Here is a 17,133-nt window from a genome sequence, read left to right as displayed (position 1 = left end):
CAAAAATTTTACTGCACATGCAATCTTTCTGGAATAAAAATTACTATGGGCAACTGGGGAATAAATAGAAATCCAGACCTCAAAAATAGAATAGTTGTGATATAAAACCATTGCTGGTGAGCCATAAAGTGGTTGCTATGATTCTAAAACTTAATATAACCATCTAACCTAATTGTTGATCAGGCAGATGTATTAGGTCAAAAATAATAATTTAATGCTAATCTATATCTAAAACTCTAGCTTAATTCATCAAAAACAAGATATGTACAGAAACAGAGAGAGAAAAAGAAAGAAGGAAAAGCATTATGAAATTTGTCACTTACTGAGAAGGGAGCCAGCCAACAGATGGTGTTTGATTTTTTTTACATCAATAGTTACAGAAAATAGATTTTATTTGAGTTTTTGCTGGCATTAAAATCAGCATAGTCAAAGCAGAATATTATCATTGAAATCATTAGATGAAAGAAAACAAGGAAAAATAGTAGTGGGAAAAATACTAAGCTATTAATTGAAATTAACTAACTGAGTATAATCTATTCTGGAAGAACCCACATAGTTGGGGAGTTAGCTGACTTCTGTGACTTGCCATATACTTCCCCGAAATTAGTAAAAAATAATTCACAAACTAGAATGGTATATTTTCTTGTACCTACATAAGTATATAAGCCTAGAAAAAGAATAGCAGATATTAACAGTGTTTATCTCCGGATGAACATAATCATGGAAAACTTTCCATTTTCCAAAGTTTCTCTAATGAACACATTTTGGTTTTTCAATATGAAGAAAATAATGAATATGTACTTTAAGGAATATTTTAATTTTATAGAAGGAATTATTTTCTTGGAAAGTCAGGACATTATCCTTCCATCTAAGTCAATGGAATTTTAGCAAGTAAAGATTTATCTGAAAGCTCAGAGAAGATACCTTTGCATAGATGACTAAGCGTGAAAGGCATGAATCAATCCAGATACTAACCTAAGTAAAGGTGATAGGCTCTTTCAGACATCTTGCTAATTTGGGAGCAAGTTCAAGATGATGAGATATCCAAGGGCTCCTAACAATGAAAAAACATGTGACAAAATTTACATGCTAAAGTTCATTCATTGGACTTAGACTCAAGACCCTTAATACATTACTTAAAACCTGATTTTCTTTTAATATGTAATATCACAAAATTTTATTTATCTTGTTTATTATTCTGTAGATTAGGAATTTGAAGCATGAAAAGGGCTATCATTAGGAACACTGATGATTACCGTAAAAGATAAATAAGAAAGAAGGAAGAAGCGAAGATGTAAAATGATAACGCAGAATCAAAGAACAGTGATCTAGTAGCCTATAGTAGCTGTAGGGACAAACAGTCTGTATGGCCCCCCAGGGTAATGGGATATTGAAAAACATACAGAATGTATATTCAGTATCATAATTATAAATACATTTTCAAGTAAATTATGTTCATTTTACTCTATTTCACAAGGCAGAGAAGTGAATTTTGAAAAAATTTTACCTAAAATATTTAAAATTTTAAATGCTCAAGCCCTTAATAGTGTAAGTTTATCTAGGATAAATTACGTTGTTGAAAAATGCAGTCCTCATACCAATAAAATATGTTTGTTGGCATGTTTCATGTTCAAGGGTGTAAGATGAAGAATTTTATTCTTTGCTGTACCTCTCAGGCATTAAAACATAGATTCAACTCAAAATATGTTTAAAGGATACTAAGCAAATATACCTATTTGATATGTCAAACATTCTCCAGTCTCAACTGTTAGCTGTGACTAGTTGTCATTTAAATAGAAAGTGAAACAAAGCCTGTGCCTTAATTACGCTAGTCAGCCAGGCTATGAATTTTGAAGAAATCTGATGAAAACCTTTTTGCAAATCTAAACCTGCCTCTTCAACTTCATTTACTTAATAAATATATTCAGCATTCCAATGCCAAGAGATTCACGTTCACAGCTATGATTGCTTTGCATTCCCTTGCTGTCTTTTCATCGTAGACGTGTGATCTTGTCACTGACTCTTTTCCATCCATTCACAGGGGGACACGGAACGTTTCTGTCAGGAGAACAGACAGTGGAGTGGAGGGGTAGCAACGTGCAAAAGTAAGTCCAGCGGCACTTCGCAGTCCCCAAAATGATGCTGAGGACATGGTAACATGCGACTACCGCGTCTTTATAAATCAGTTTTGTCATTTAAAAAATTGATTCTGGACTTTTACTGAAGGGACACCAAACCACTAAAAGGGTCAAAAACTGTAGTTGAGATTAATGATTACATGAGAATAGAGCACAAGATGACCAACTCTGGAATGGCAAACATTTTGTTTAGAAACTAGTTAATTATTGAGTTTATTTGCATTTTGTGTGTCCCCCTCCCCCCCAAAATAATTATAAATTAGAAAGCAGATCTTTTGGTTTTTGGTAACAGTACTGACCAATACTGACATCTTCTTAAAGTGATGTTGGCTCATGTGTCAAATAAATGAATGTTCACATTTTCACGGAATTTTACATGAATTCATTTTATGAAAAGAGTCCAGTGTATTTAGCCCGATGTGGGTTAATTCACATGACTCCATTCCAGTATATGGCCCATAGGATTCCTCTGCCAAAAGGCAGTGTATTTCTAGAAACCCATCAATGTGGAAAGCTTTTAAATATTTTTTCTCTTAATAATCCTGGGGGAGTCATCAAATTCTCAAACTAAAGGGAGCCTTTTAAATAATTGAGTCTAAGCAACCTTTCAGGTGATCTAGCTGGACCAGATGGGACTACGTCAAGATGAGTAAGATTTATTCATCTTGCTAAACGAGTAAAGGGGGCTAGGAGAGGTAAGGTGACCTGCCTGGTATCATAAATTAATTGGGTGGCAGAGTTGTCACCGGGACTCTAAGTACTTGAGTCCTCTGGGATAGATTAACCAGTTGATTTCATGTATATAGAAATCTCAAGTCTTTTAAGAAATATTTTATGGTTGAAACTCAAAGGAGGACATATGATCTTTTGGTTCTCAAAGAGTTGTATAAATATTATATAGGACATTATATATGTATTATAAACATTATAAATATTATATAAAATATATATTTATATTATATATTTATATTATATATCATATATTATATATATTTAAAATATTTTTTTAAAACATTGAGTAACATCTGAAGTCACAGAAAGGCATCATTGGGCATTCCCGATAATAGCATTTTTATCCCAATTGCATATGATTAGAAAGTGTGTGTGTGTGTGCAGGGAGGAGAGTAGGGAATGAAACAGAAACGAGTGTGCCTGCCTAGGAAATGTGAAGGAATCGTTTCATTTTGAAGCAGGTTTAAATCAAACTACAGTGTCAGTGCTTACTAGCATCTCTCTCTCTGAAATGCAAAATAATACAAAGCTGTACTTGAATCCTATTATTTTCTGTGGTTTTCTTTTCTTTTTCTTTCTAATTATTAAATAAGTGATACATGTTCTTCGAAAAATATTAAAAGCACAAATAAGCAAAAAGAAAAAAAATAGTTTTAATCCTACCACTCAGAGATAAAAACTCTTGATAATTTGATATACTGTATTGTGTGGTTTTTTCCTAGGCATATAAAAAATACAAATATTTGGGGGGGAAAATAATGCTCACACTGGGTATCCTGACTTGAAAGATCCTTATATAAGAGTTATTAAGTTATTAAATATATTGCTATCTGTATCCATCACATTTCAGGGAAGCCTGTTCGAGTCAGAAGGATTCCCTAGGCTGGTGCTCCTCAAAGGGCAGCCATAGGACCGGCAGCCATAGGACCAGCAGCCTCAGCAGTAACCTGGGATCCTGCTACAAATGCAGAACCTCAGGCCACACCCCAATTCTACCAAATCAAAGCTGCTATTTTAGCAAGGTCCCTAGATGATTCCCACGCACATTACAGTTTGAGAAGCAGTGCTGTGGTTTTTAGCCTTCCGCACATTGGAATACCCTGGGGAGCTTTGGAAATTCCCTTGACTGGTCTGCATCCTGTCTCAGGTCAGACATCCGAGGGTGGCGCCGCACACCACTGTGGTTTTAAAGCTCCCAGGACATTCCAGGTACCAGGTTCCCAGGACATTCCAGGTTCCAGCCACTGTTCACACCCATGGTTCCAGTAATCACCAGGCTGTAAGAAGCCCAGAGAAGTCAGCTAGCATCTAACCTAGTGCCTCTCAATTCTGAGTGAGCATTAGAATCATTTGGGGAACTTTCCAGAAAAAAATACCAAAAGCAAGGCCACAATAGAGATTCTTATTCATTAGGTCTGGGACAGGGCCCTGGGCATAAAGCTTCCCAGGTACTGTAACGTGCAGCCCAGGCCTAGAATCACCGGTCTAGACCGCCCCCTCTGCCTTCACCACGCTCATAAAATTAAGACTCAAACCCATGTTTTCAGATTCTAGCAAGGATGATCCTGCTGTCCTCCAGCACATCCCTGTGAGCAATGTTTCTCACGGGTGCACAGCCATGATCTGTAACGACACGGGAACTTGCCATCAGTGTAGGGGGTCTAGATCCACGGGAGGCGAGGAGAGTGTTCCTTACCTGATTTTTGGCTGTGCCCACGGTTCCCTTGTTCTTCATCCTGTCCTATTATATTTCACCTCCTAATAATTTTATCTTTTACCTCTCTTTACACGCAGTATAACCTTGATCAAATTATTTCACTTCACTTTTCTTCAACTTTGAAATGAGATAATCTCTGAGTTGTTGTAAGGATGTAGATGTAGAAAAAAAAAACAACAACAACCAGTCACATTTAAACTTCAGATTAAAAACGATTCTTAATATAAATACCCCATGCAATATTTGGAACATACTTATTCTAAAAATTTCCTTGTCATCTAACTGTTAAATCTGATATCCAGATTTAACTGGATAGCCTGTATTTTAGCTGGTCAACTGTAGTTGTAAGAAATAAATTTGGTAAAGTCTGGAAACTCCTCGGCTGTGGAAAACACAAATGAGAATTCCTTTGCGTGACCCACCTGCCCATCCAAACCCCCAGCTGTGTGTTAACAACAAAAGGTGGCAACATCCATAAAGACAGCTAGAGTCAATTGGGGAAAAAAACCAGCAATCTTTAACTGCCTGCGTGTATTACTATAAAACTTATGCATGCTGGGGGGTTTTCTCCTATCAATGTGCATCATGGTGCTTCACACATGAATAAGCTATAACATTTTATATGGCGCATCGAGTGCCTTTAGGAGTCGTCGCAGAAGAAGGAAAGAGAATTGGGCGAAGCATTTAACATGGGGCGTTTTTTCTTCTACGTTCCAGAGCCCGGTTGCGAAGTGCCCCTGGTGTTCCCGAACGGGAAAGCGGAGGAGGTCGGAAATACCACCACTGGGCCCAGGGTGCTGTATTCCTGCAACAGAGGCTACAGCCTGGAGGGGGCGCCCGAGGCGCATTGCACTGAACCCGGGACCTGGAGCCACCCAGCTCCTCACTGCAAACGTGTGTGTTGACTTGGAGGGAGGCTTTAGTCAGTGTCATGATGAGTTCGCCTACACATGTCTAAAATACAGAGGAGGGAACTCCTCTGATAAATGATATTGGCCCAGAGAAAGCCATCTGTGTGCATCCAAACCAAATACCATGCGGTCTTTCAAAAACCTATCGTATTGTCTAAAATCTCTCAGCTGAGAATCAGCTTTTGTCAGATTCCTTGGCTGAATGCAAGTTTAAGGTGCTAAGGGAAACGGCAACTTAATGAAAAAGATTTGACATAAATGCACATATAATGAATTTGGGGATGTGAAATGAGTGAAGGAAGAAAATATGTTTAATATTTTAAACATATGGGCAATATGAATGAGTATATATAAATATAGTACATAAAGGTAATTAGCTATACCACTGGCATGAAAACCATATTCATGAGCAAGGTATCAGCTGAGAGAGCTCCGGTTCTGTGGAAGGGCAGTAGGTATTGCAGTGACCAGGCCTACAGGATTCGGCTGGGGACTTCCTCCCTCACAAAGACTTCCTTTGTGCCCACCGAAAATCAAAGGCACTGTAATTGCTTGAAATATGTGTTGATACGTGTGTCACACACTTGCAGTAAGAAAAAAATCCGTCCACTGTCCCTTCCTGTTTTTCCCGTAGACCTAGAAAAATGAACCCATTTTTGTCCCTAAGCCTTGCAAACTCTGCAGTTTATTTAGGTTCTGAGACCCTGTGTGTGGCAGTGCCAGGTGCGAAGTCATATTGAGCTCATTTAAATCAGATACGCCTGATGCCCCTCTGGCTCCTCCTGCTCAGGGATGCTCAGTGAAAGAAAGTCAAGTGACAGTGGAAGCATTCACTCTGTGTTCTCAAATATTCTTCAAATGTTAAGGGAGTGTTCAGTGCACTCCTTGGTTTCTGGCATGGCTTTCGTTTCCTTGATGCTGATCAAAAAGCAGTCTAAAAACTGCTGTTGGCCGTAAGCAGACAATTATTGAACTAGCCGTCTTAGAGGTTGAGGGCCCTGCATTAGTGGTTGAATAACGTGGTGTTTTCAGATCTTATCTAATGTTATCCTCCCAAATAATTTCGTGGGGATGCCAGACAAGTCTGTGTTTCATGTTGGAAGTTCTATCTTTTTAAGCCTCATATTATTGTCACTCAGAAGCCAACTCCTACAGGGCCTCACAGTCTGCCTTCAAAGGAATAAAGGAGGAAAGGAGAGAAAACATCAGTAAGTGTTTTGTTTTCTTTTTAACAGCAAATCCATGCCCTGTCCCTTTTGTCATCCCTGAGAACGCTGTGCTTTCTGAAAAGGAGTTTTACGTTGACCAGAATGTGTCCATCCAGTGCAGAGAAGGCTTCCTGCTCCAGGGCCAGGGTGTCATTACCTGCAACCCCGACGAGACGTGGACGCAGACAAGTGCCAGATGCAAAAGTAAGTCGGCAGGTGGGATCCAGTGAACCGCGTTAGTCCAGAATTTGTGAGACTATTTTCAGTCGGGTAACTTAATGGCGAATGTTTCGATCTCTGTCTTATCATGCTTATCAGCTTCTATGTTGATAGTTTGAAAAATTCTTTAAAAAAGACCTCTGAATTCCAAACCTTAAAAGTTTCCAGAACTAAGTGTCGCAGGTTCAATTCCCAGTCAGGGCACATGCCTGGGTTGCAGGCCATGACCCCCAGCAACCACACATTGATGTTTCTCCCTCTCTCTATCTCCTTCCCTTCCCTCTCTGAAAATAAATAAATAAAATCTTTAAAAAGAAGTTTCCAGAACCAGGCTAAAACCTACCTGTCCAGGATGCACTGAGCAAATTTTTGAGGTGCACTCTTCTGAGATTAAATCTTCTATTGTTAAATCTAAAATAACCATTTTCCTCCACATTGTCAAGTCCCCAAGCTGTCCTTTCATCCGCTATGCATGCTTTGCAATACAAAAATTATTCCACAGTGGTTCTCAAACTGGAGCCTGCTGAGAACCACCCAGAGGGCTTCTTAAGAACAGAGAGCTGTCCCCTGCCCCCCAGGGGACTCCAGTTCCTGATTCAGTAGGTCTGGAATGAGGCCTGAGGGTTTGCAGTTCTAACAAACTCCCAGGTGGAGCTGATGGCCATACTGCAGGTGCTGGACCCACAGCTTGAGAAGCTCGGGGCTAGCTCCGTGTTGATATACAACATGCATTCTATAGCATCTTTTGCTGCCTCATTACAACCCTTGACAGTTTCTGCACTTAAAGCATCCCTCCTGCCCAACATCCTGCCCACCACCTTCCTTGTAGTCCAAGGTAGCTCCCTCTCCAGCAATCAGTTAACAAATGTTCACTGAGTCCAACCAGATGCAAGGCACTGGGCTACATAGTATAAGAACCTATCATGCCTGCAATGGCTTCCCTCCTCAGGACACTTGCCCTTCGGTTAAGGAGATAAGAAATGTGGGTACGAAGGCCACAGGGAATATAGGCTCAGAGGAGACCTGGCTTTGAATTCTATCCTCAGAACGTTCCACCTCTAAATTTATGCTAGTTCCCTAACTTCCCTGAACCTCAGGGTTCTCATGTCAAGTAACAGTAGCAACACCTACCTTACAGGTTTTGTTTTGAAGAATAAGTGAAGTGATATATATTAGCAATATCTCCTTTTGGTAAAAGACACACCAGTGGCACAAGTCCTTGAATTTCCAACTGGCGGCCTTCTGCGGCATTAGAATTTTATGGTGCTCCAGCAAAGTGTACTGCAAGAGGTCTGATTCCGCCCCCACATCCTCACATGGGTCAGTCAGGGCACCGGGAGAAAGAGCGGGAGAGACAAGCATGTATGGAAAATGTCCCTTCAGCACATGCTTCAGGATGCCTCAGTGTTGCCTTGGAGAGGAGACCATTTCCGCTACTGTTTGTTATCCTAATCTCTGTTCGTATTTTCTGTTAGACCGGAAGTCTTTGGCTTAGAACAAAATGTCTTGCCAAAGAACCTGAGCCGCCACTTTCCTCATTCTTTTTCCTCCGCCTGTCCCATAGTCCTACAAATCAAGGATTAAAATTTAATATACATGAGAATCGCCCAGGGAAACCATGTAAGATGCAGCCTCATAAGCTAGAAAACGTATAAATTTGCATTTTTAATAAGAAGCCAAGATGGTGTCCATGTGGGTGGTCTGAGGTCCACGCTTTGATAACCACTCGTATAGACTTCCCATCCGTTCTCCGTGACCTTGCCACATGCGCTCCCCGCCGCCCCCCCACGCCTGCAAGCTCTTTCCCTCCCATCCACTCAAACTCTACAGCCTCGTCCAGAAGCCACTTTCACTGCGATTCCAACCTCACAATCTGAAGCATAATTAGTTATATTCAACTTAGTCATCGTAATCTGTGTTACATTACCAATGTACATTCAATTGAACTAGTTCAAACTAGTTATTCATTTTCCCTATGGCACAGTTTCTGATACGCAGTAGACATTACTATGTATTTGATAGCCATCTGATTGAGTTAATATTTTTATCCACCTGGGAAGGAAGAGAAATTTTAAAAAGATGGTACAAATTGATCATCCCCTCTGAAAAGTTTTGAACAGCATCATGACCACTAAGCGACCTTCAGGAGCCTGTTTGTGAAGATTCATTTGAGTTAGACTTATGCAAACTAAATAGTGATGAGAGTCCTGATTGCAGTCCAGTCCTGGTCTTGTGAGCCACCCCAGAGTAGCTCTTGTTCTCTCAAAGCCCCTCATAAAATTCTCAAAGTCAAATCAGTTATAAACATTTTTATTGAAATATACAATACGTATTACATTTAAAAGATCGGATTATTATTCCGTCTAACACATTCCAAAAGTAGAGAGTCACTGCTTTACAGTCTTGAAATGAGGGAAGCTACTATGAAGCCTTGCATGTTATAGACCTCATCAAGGGCCGTAAACATAGCATCTGTAGGCTAGAGACAATGTTCATTCATTTGCTCACTTTTCAAATACGTATCAAGCACCTGTTGCATGTCTGGCACTGTTGTGGGCACTACTAAAACAGCCCTGATGGAATATGCAGTACTGCAATTAGTGGTTTTTATTCTAAAATAAAGGATGGCAAGTAATCCTCATGCTTCTTTTCTTCTAATTTGGTAAATGACCAATAAATATCAACGTTATCTTGCAGCCACGTCATTGGCAAATTATGAGACCTTATTCTTGGTCTTCTACAGATGCCTTGAGTATAAAACAACTCAGCTTCAACCTTTGAAACAGCAAAAAATGTTTGATCTTGCACATTGAATTTCTCTAGACAGCAGCGATTTATGCTTTTAGTTCCTCATATCTCTTAGATATTTATAGGTAAAAAGGTCACCTTTATGTGTTTTATTTTTGCTCTTTAAATCAGTTCAGTCTGAGAGATGAGACTGTGTTCTTTTACATCCACTGGCTGGGTTAGTAGCACAGGCTTAATTGTTTTGTTTGTTTGTTTTCCTGCAGAAATCTCATGCGGTCTACCAAGTCACGTACAAAACGCGATTCCTCGAGGCATCCATTATCAGTACGGGGACATGATCATCTACTCGTGTTACGGTGGGTACATGATGGAGGGCTCCTTCAGGCGTGTCTGCCTGAAGAGTGGAAACTGGACGTCGCCTCCTGTGTGCAGAGGTAAGGAAACATTGGAATGGTGATTTCTTAGTGAAGCCATAGGGAGAGGATAGGAAAGTCTGGTGTGGACAACACTAGTACATGTGCTGTTTCATTTTTCCTCGTCTTTAAATGTTAACGTCTGTGTCATCTTCCTTAACTTTGTGGGTTCGAGTTCTGAAAGCTGGCACACAGAACTCTGGCCCAGCACACAGCCCCTTCCTGAGCCAATCGTGGCTCCTCAGACAAGTCTTCTCTCCGAATCTCAGGAGTATTCCCAGCTGCTGAGGGGAACTGTGTCCTGTCTGGGCCAGGAGGGCACCTCTTGGACACTCCGATTTCAGTTCTACCCACACATCCTAGGCAGGCCCCAGGCCCATAGGGGCTGGAGCAGCCTACCCACGGGCAGAGTGTGAAGCAAAAGGCACCCGGCGGCCCCAGGGAAGCAGCGCCCCACCCCCATGGCCGCCCTGGCTACGCTGGGGTTGGCGGCCAGCCCTCCGTGCTCACAAGGGCACTGCCGTCTCTCTTTGCTGGATGGAGTTTTCAAACCCAAGGATGACTTGTGTGTGTGCGTTCAATAAAATGTTGGGATAATAAAAAGGTTCTAGGCTTGAAATTCTGCAAAATGGAAAGAGATAGATAATGAGGCATTCTAGTATGGCCTTCTAAAACTGACACTTCACTAATAATTATTTTACAAATCACAATAACTGTTCCATTCATTCTACAAGTATTTACTGAAAGCCAGAAACTATGCTGGTGAAAAAGACAGACATATCCAAGGAACTAAAAGAAGTTGTTGGGTGGGCTGTCCACATGGCCCCACGGGCAATGGTCAGACTTGGATTTGGGGTGAAAATGCCGAAGTCTTTAATGACTTGTGGGGACAGGGAGAACCCAGGTAGTCCACAAATGGACGGCACGAGCCTCAAAAGTGGCAGAGGTTATCGCAGGACCAAGGAGATTAATTGTCTGGAAGCAACAGTGAGATTAGAGATTGCCAGCACAGGAGATACAAAAAATTGCAACCTTCTCCTCAGAGGGCTGCTGAGGAGGTGGCCTCCTCAAGGACCAGCCCAGGTTTCGGTTAAAGTGAGCGCAATGAAAGCCGAGTGGCGGCTGTTCGCTCTTGGTGCTTCCCCTGATTAAGATACCCCGAGGCAGTGCAGCACCAAAGAGCTCTTTAAGTGTACTGGTCATCGAAGGCCACCACTGGAAAGGCATTTGCTAACCTTCTAAAAGGGGCATCCCCTGGTCCAGACCACAAGGTCTGGGTTATTCTTTGTATAGACCACCCATTCCCCTCCTGCCCCGAGTCTCCACATTGCTAAAGCCTCAATACCCGTGCTCTCAGAACACTCCAGCCTTGGTTGTGGCCCTCCTGGGCCCCTCGTGGTCACCCACAACCAAACCCTCAGATTCGGTTTTGTTTCTCTTTCTTAAAGCTTAAGCAACACAACTGAGCAGTCCTACTTTCTGACACTCCCCCTTCCGTAATTCCTTAGATGTGTGACCCTCCCGCCTCTTTTACAGCTGTCTGTCGATTCCCGTGTCAGAACGGAGGTGTCTGCCAGCGCCCAAATGCTTGTTCCTGTCCAGACGGCTGGATGGGGCGCCTCTGTGAAGAGCGTGAGTCTGTCCTCTAGTCTTACTATGAGTCCCAATAGTTTGCCTGGAAGCTGCCACCTCCGAGTTGCCAGGGACTGGCTTCACTGGTGGCAGGAATTCATTTGCTTCTCCGCTAGCAGGCCAGACCAAGCAGCTTGGGCTGACCTGTGCATGCAGGTCAGTTACCGGAGATACTAGAATAGGTCCGTCAGAGCCGTCTCCACGTGCCCCCTGCACAGATTTCTCAGGGTCTTCTCGGAAAGGAGCTTGTAATAAAGGCTTTCCCAGCCTCGGCCTTCCCTCATCTCGAGTCCATTTACGTACTCTGCCACTCGTTGCTGCAGCTGTAAATTCATGGCGTTGCCTAACACTGTACTTTGCAGCTCACCATGCACTCTCTCTCATTGTTCCCAATGAAGGGAGTAAGGAGAGTGGGCACTCCTGTATCTACTCAAATTAATATACATATTAATGTATTATTAATAATGTATGTGAGTATATTAATATATATTAATGTAGATTCATTTTTTTACTATTATATAAATTTGTGTGTTAATGTTAATTAATAAATTACATATTACTGTAAATTCATATAGAATTTTGGTTCTCATAGTAATAATAGATTTCAAGTTGAACTTCCAGGAGACTGTGAATAAGTGGTTTTAAATGTTTTTTTAAATGTCTAACCCACACTTTTAAAAAGTACACTGAGAATAAAATGATTCCATGTTTCTTTGGGAGTGGCATGGGGAATAATGATCTCACGTTTCTTTGGGCGTGGCGTACGTGAATCACACTGAGCCACTAATGTGCTGCTGGCCATTGGTCCACAGCAGTTTTTTCTAAGGTCAGACATTTTATGAGATTCTAAAACAATTTTAGGTTGTAGCTACTTTAACTAATCTAGAAAGGAAAATATAACATGGCAATAAATGCAGGCCACTAACAACTCACTGAAGCAAGTGTTGTCATGGTGATGAAGAAAGAAGAGAAATCACGTTTTTCCTTCCTCTTTTCCCCAATCATTCCTTCCCACTTAGGGCTGCCACACGTGACCTGCTGTAATGGCAAGGGTCCAAAGACTCAGGAACATTTACCCTGGGGTACGCTAAGAACTGGCCATGCTTAGCTCACTGAGCATGTGCCTGCCCGCCCGGATCAGACCAGGGCTTCCCAAGCTTTAACGTACACACAGATATCATCTGGGAGATGTTGTTAGATGCAGACTCTGATCATGACCTGAGACTTTGCATTTCTAGCCAACTCCTAGGTAATGCCAATGCTTTTGGTCTGAGAACCATGCTTTGAGTAGCAAACCAAGAGACAATCTCACTCCTTTTAAACAGACTTATGCCTCTCTAAACCGCTCAGTGATTTCTAGTAGGAGGAATGCGTACCATGCGTACCATGGAGAGTGTAGGGGAGGCCGGGTTCAGTCACCGCCAGGCCTCGGCTCCAAGGAAATAAAGAGCGAGTTTTGCCCTCACTGCCGAGGTGTTGCCCACAGCCTGCAGGGCAGCCCATCTGACTCCCACTCTCACATTTAAGTCACAGCAAGAAGAGAGCCCCATGGCAGCCAAACCCTCGTAGAGCATTTTATGTAATCTGTGATGGAAACTTGAAACTGTAATCAGTGGAGAACATTCTGCTTACTTTGTGAAGGGAAAGCAAAGCACTTAGCAGATATTGATTACAGCGTGTCCTCTCCAAAAGAGTGAACTTGGCATTTAGTCGTGGCAGCAGGCTAAGGGGCGGAGTTAGTTTCCTCGTTGTGTTTTCCCAGGGACACTGACTAATGAACAGAACACATTCGGGAGGATTCTCATACAAGTGTATGCTCCTCCTGGAGAAGATTTTTTGAACATGTGAACATGTATGAGTGTGTGTGTTTTCATCAGATCTCTTTTCATCTCTTTGCAGCCATATGCATTCTGCCCTGTCTGAACGGTGGTCGCTGTGTGGCCCCTTACCAGTGCAGCTGCACGCCTGGCTGGACAGGGTCCCGCTGTCACACAGGTAGGCCTCCTCTCGTGCTTCGTTGTCTTGGTGACTGGGCTCCATGGAGGCGCCTTTCAGGGTCGTGTGGGAGAGACGGGCATCCGAGTGGACTGAGCTGTCAGCCGCCTTCGTGTCGCCTGCTCTGTTCTGCAGAAAGTAGAGAAAAACATTGTGCAAAGGTTTAGAAGAATTTTTTTTTTGAGTGCCAAGTTCAAGATGCTGGATTATGTCTTGTGAGCAACCGAAGCCACTGAAGGGTTTTAAGCAGGAAAAACATGTCATCAGATTTTCTTTTAGAAAAATGGTTTTGACAGCAGTATGGGAAAATGGCAGAAAGCAAGACTTACAATAGGGAGACCAGTGAGGAGGTTATCAAAGCAGAATTGGCAACAGGTAATAGAGTCTGGGGACATGATAATCCAAAAGGCAGGTTTGGAAGAAGGTAGAGAGGTGAATCAGTGCTGCTTGGTTATGGGTTGTATTGTGAGAGTGAAGGTCTCAGAAGAGCGGACACTGGTGTTTCCGGTTCGGGCCCCTAAAGGGGGTGATGGTGCCGTTTACTGAGGCTGAGGCCCCAAGAGGAGCAGGGTGGAGGTCTGGACACGGAGTGAAGTATCGCCATGCTTTGAGGGGGCTTCGACTGTACAAGGGGGAGGTCCGACAGGCTGCTGGATGATGCTTGAGGTTCCCAGGAGCTACATCTAGATTGAAGATAGAAGATGTAGGTCATCATGGGAAGACATTCGTGGGGAAAATAAGGCTGCAGAAGACACATGGCGTAAGAAGGTGGCTCAGAATGGAACACTGAGGGCGCCCAGGGTGTAGGGACGGAGGAAGATGGTAAACTTTTAGACAGGGAAGTGAAATTAATGACCAATTTGTCGGTACAGTCCGGCACCATGAAATCATCATGCTTCTGAAAGGGAGCCATATTTTTTTAAATATTAGCAAGCAGAATTTATGGAGAGTTGGTTTTAGATTATTGGGTTTTATTTTTGCTATTTTTAAGCCTGCTTTGTTCCATAGTTTTCTTTTTATTGTATTACAAATGCATGCATTCTGTTGGCCTGTTCTTACTCTTAACCCACCAAGAGAGCTCCCCAGGGCAAAGACTAATGTTTCCTTTCTTGTCCACTGTCCTTTAACCCGGTGCTTACCCAGTGCCTGGTCCTGGCTGGCATGGTCCGCATGCTGCATGAGTGAATGAGAAAAGAAGTAACATGTACTCATATCTCCCCAAAGACGAGCTGTTCATCTGGGGAAGCTTGCCCTTCTTTCCAAACTACAATGAGGCTGAAATAAAGACCGAAATGTTTCTCCTTTTCAGCCCTCTCTCAACAGGCATTTTATTTTCTTCCCATAGGGGGTTCTCCTTACTCTTTGAGACGTTAAACTTGCTGGTGTTAGGTCTTTATCAGTTTTTAGCGTCCTTAGGTTCTTTAAGAAATAGATTTGTGCTAATGAAGAGTTCAGTGAGGAGACTCTGGGTTTGTGAAAAAGATGATTTTCTAGTAAATCTTTGGGTGTTCACTCAGGTCACATCTGTGGCTAATTTTTAACTCTATTCCAGGTTCCATAATTCCAATTAAAGCCAGTAAAAATCACCAACTGTGTGTCCTAACAAACACAACGGATTTTGAATCATATGTCATTTTAGAAAACCCATGCACCTGATTTATTGTCATAGGAGGTGACATCTGATATAGTGACTCAACTCACTGGGGTTCAGTGCTTGGCTCCCTTGAGAGATTTGCAGTCCAGCTGAGATGTACAGTCACTGTGCAAAATAGTATGTCAGATTAGTCACATAAATAAAAGTATTAAGAGAGAAATCACTGGACTCACATTGAAATCTATCAACAAAAATTTCAATACACAGTTTTAGAACTTAACCTGGGACTTAGTATGAAAATTGACCAGCGTGCAAGGAAAAAGGGAGGTGGGACCAACTAATGACGTGAGGTGAGGCAAAGGGGCCGAAGTGCGCCATGCACACAGACTATGAGGGGTGCCGGTGGCTGGGGCAGAAAACAGAGTCAGCTATTATTTACTTGCTTTTGTGGGCATCGTCAGAATTGCTAAGTACTAATCACATAAATGCATGAACTTTTTCTCCCAGCTGTTTGCCAGTCTCCCTGCTTAAATGGCGGAAGATGCGTAAGACCAAACCGATGCCATTGTCCCTTGCCTTGGACTGGACATGACTGTTCCAGGTAAGATGGCCACACACTAATGTCTCTCTACAACGTAAAGAGATCGAAATTCAAGTCACGTTGTTCAAGACCCCGAAGGCACCTTTAGTGCGTGTGAGCATTTGGTACCCAAAAATACCCATGCTGAGGTACACTCTCTAAATCTGAACTGCAGGCAAGGCAACAAAATACTAGTTAAGGACTGACACATAAAACTGGTATCTCAAAAAATAAATAATCTTGTGCTCACTTTGGCAGCACATATACGTGAAACTGGAATAATACAGAGTAGATTAGCGTACCGCACACAAGGATGACATAAATTCGTGAAGCATTCCATGTTTTTCCACAAAAAGGATTAAACAAATAAATTAACTGCCTTCTTGAATAGCAGATTGTATTCTTTATATTCAAGGATGTAAAATAGATAATAAACCCCATACATTTTACTGACATTCATTTGCATTGCTAGTTACAATAAAAATGGCATTGAAATTGGTAAGAATTATTTATTTCCAAAGTCAGATATTTTGTTTTATATTTGTAATGTGTACAAATATTCAGTACTTGATTGTCTGCAAGAAAATTTATGTAAATATGTTTTCTGTCAGTTGGTTTTGAATTTCTAACTAGATAAATACAGTTGAGAAAAGATCATCACAAAAATAAGTCCAAGGGTCGCTCAGTTGGTTGGGCATGGTCCCACAAAGCAAAAGGTTGTGGGTTCAATTCCCGGTCAACACATTTGCTTAGGTTGCAGGCCTGGTTCCTAGTTGGGGCATGTGCAAGAGGCAACCAATCAATGTTTCTCTCACACATTGATGTTTCTCTCCCTCTCTTTCTCCCTCCTTCCCCTCTCTCTAAAAATAAACAAAATTGTTTTTTAAAAAGTCAAAGGAAAAATAGTTCATAAATAATTTAAATTTTGTTAAGATTTTATTTATTTACTTTTTTCGGGAGAGGGTAAGGAAGGAAGAAAGGGAGGGAGAAAAACATCAATGTGCAAGAGATACATCAACTGGTTGCCTCTCGCAGGCCCCCAACTGGGGAACCTAGGCCACAACCCAGGCATGTGCCCCGACTGGGAATTGAACCTGCAACTTTTTGCTTTGGAGGATGGCGCTCAATCCACTGAGCCACACTAGTCAGGGCTAAGGTTTTGGGGTTTTTTTTTAATGATTGATTGACATGCATTATATTAGTTTCAAGTGTATAACATAACAATTTGATCTGTATATTGCTGAGA

General features: G+C 41.9%; 1 protein-coding gene and 1 non-coding gene across 2 annotated transcripts in view; both read left to right on the top strand.

Annotated features, from left to right (window-relative positions):
* Positions 1-17,133, top strand: part of SVEP1 (sushi, von Willebrand factor type A, EGF and pentraxin domain containing 1) — a 161,474-nt gene that overhangs the window by 139,699 nt on the left and 4,642 nt on the right. The window contains exons 41-47 of the mRNA XM_045840312.1: positions 2,042-2,105; positions 5,305-5,481; positions 6,734-6,910; positions 9,937-10,107; positions 11,623-11,718; positions 13,618-13,713; positions 15,815-15,908. Of these exons, the coding sequence (XP_045696268.1) occupies positions 2,042-2,105; positions 5,305-5,481; positions 6,734-6,910; positions 9,937-10,107; positions 11,623-11,718; positions 13,618-13,713; positions 15,815-15,908 (875 nt within the window). The remainder of the gene's footprint in view (positions 1-2,041; positions 2,106-5,304; positions 5,482-6,733; positions 6,911-9,936; positions 10,108-11,622; positions 11,719-13,617; positions 13,714-15,814; positions 15,909-17,133) is intronic.
* LOC123820352 lies at positions 16,130-16,233 on the top strand. Its single transcript, XR_006785968.1, has one exon. It is a non-coding gene; the product is annotated as a U6 spliceosomal RNA (small nuclear RNA).

The sequence above is a fragment of the Phyllostomus hastatus genome, unplaced genomic scaffold, assembly GCF_019186645.2.
Source record: "Phyllostomus hastatus isolate PE091 unplaced genomic scaffold, TTU_PhHast_1.1 phas_contig_34, whole genome shotgun sequence".
Lineage (NCBI taxonomy): Eukaryota > Metazoa > Chordata > Mammalia > Chiroptera > Phyllostomidae > Phyllostomus > Phyllostomus hastatus.
Note: the sequence above shows the minus strand (reverse complement) of the source record. Positions and strands in the feature narration are given on the sequence as shown.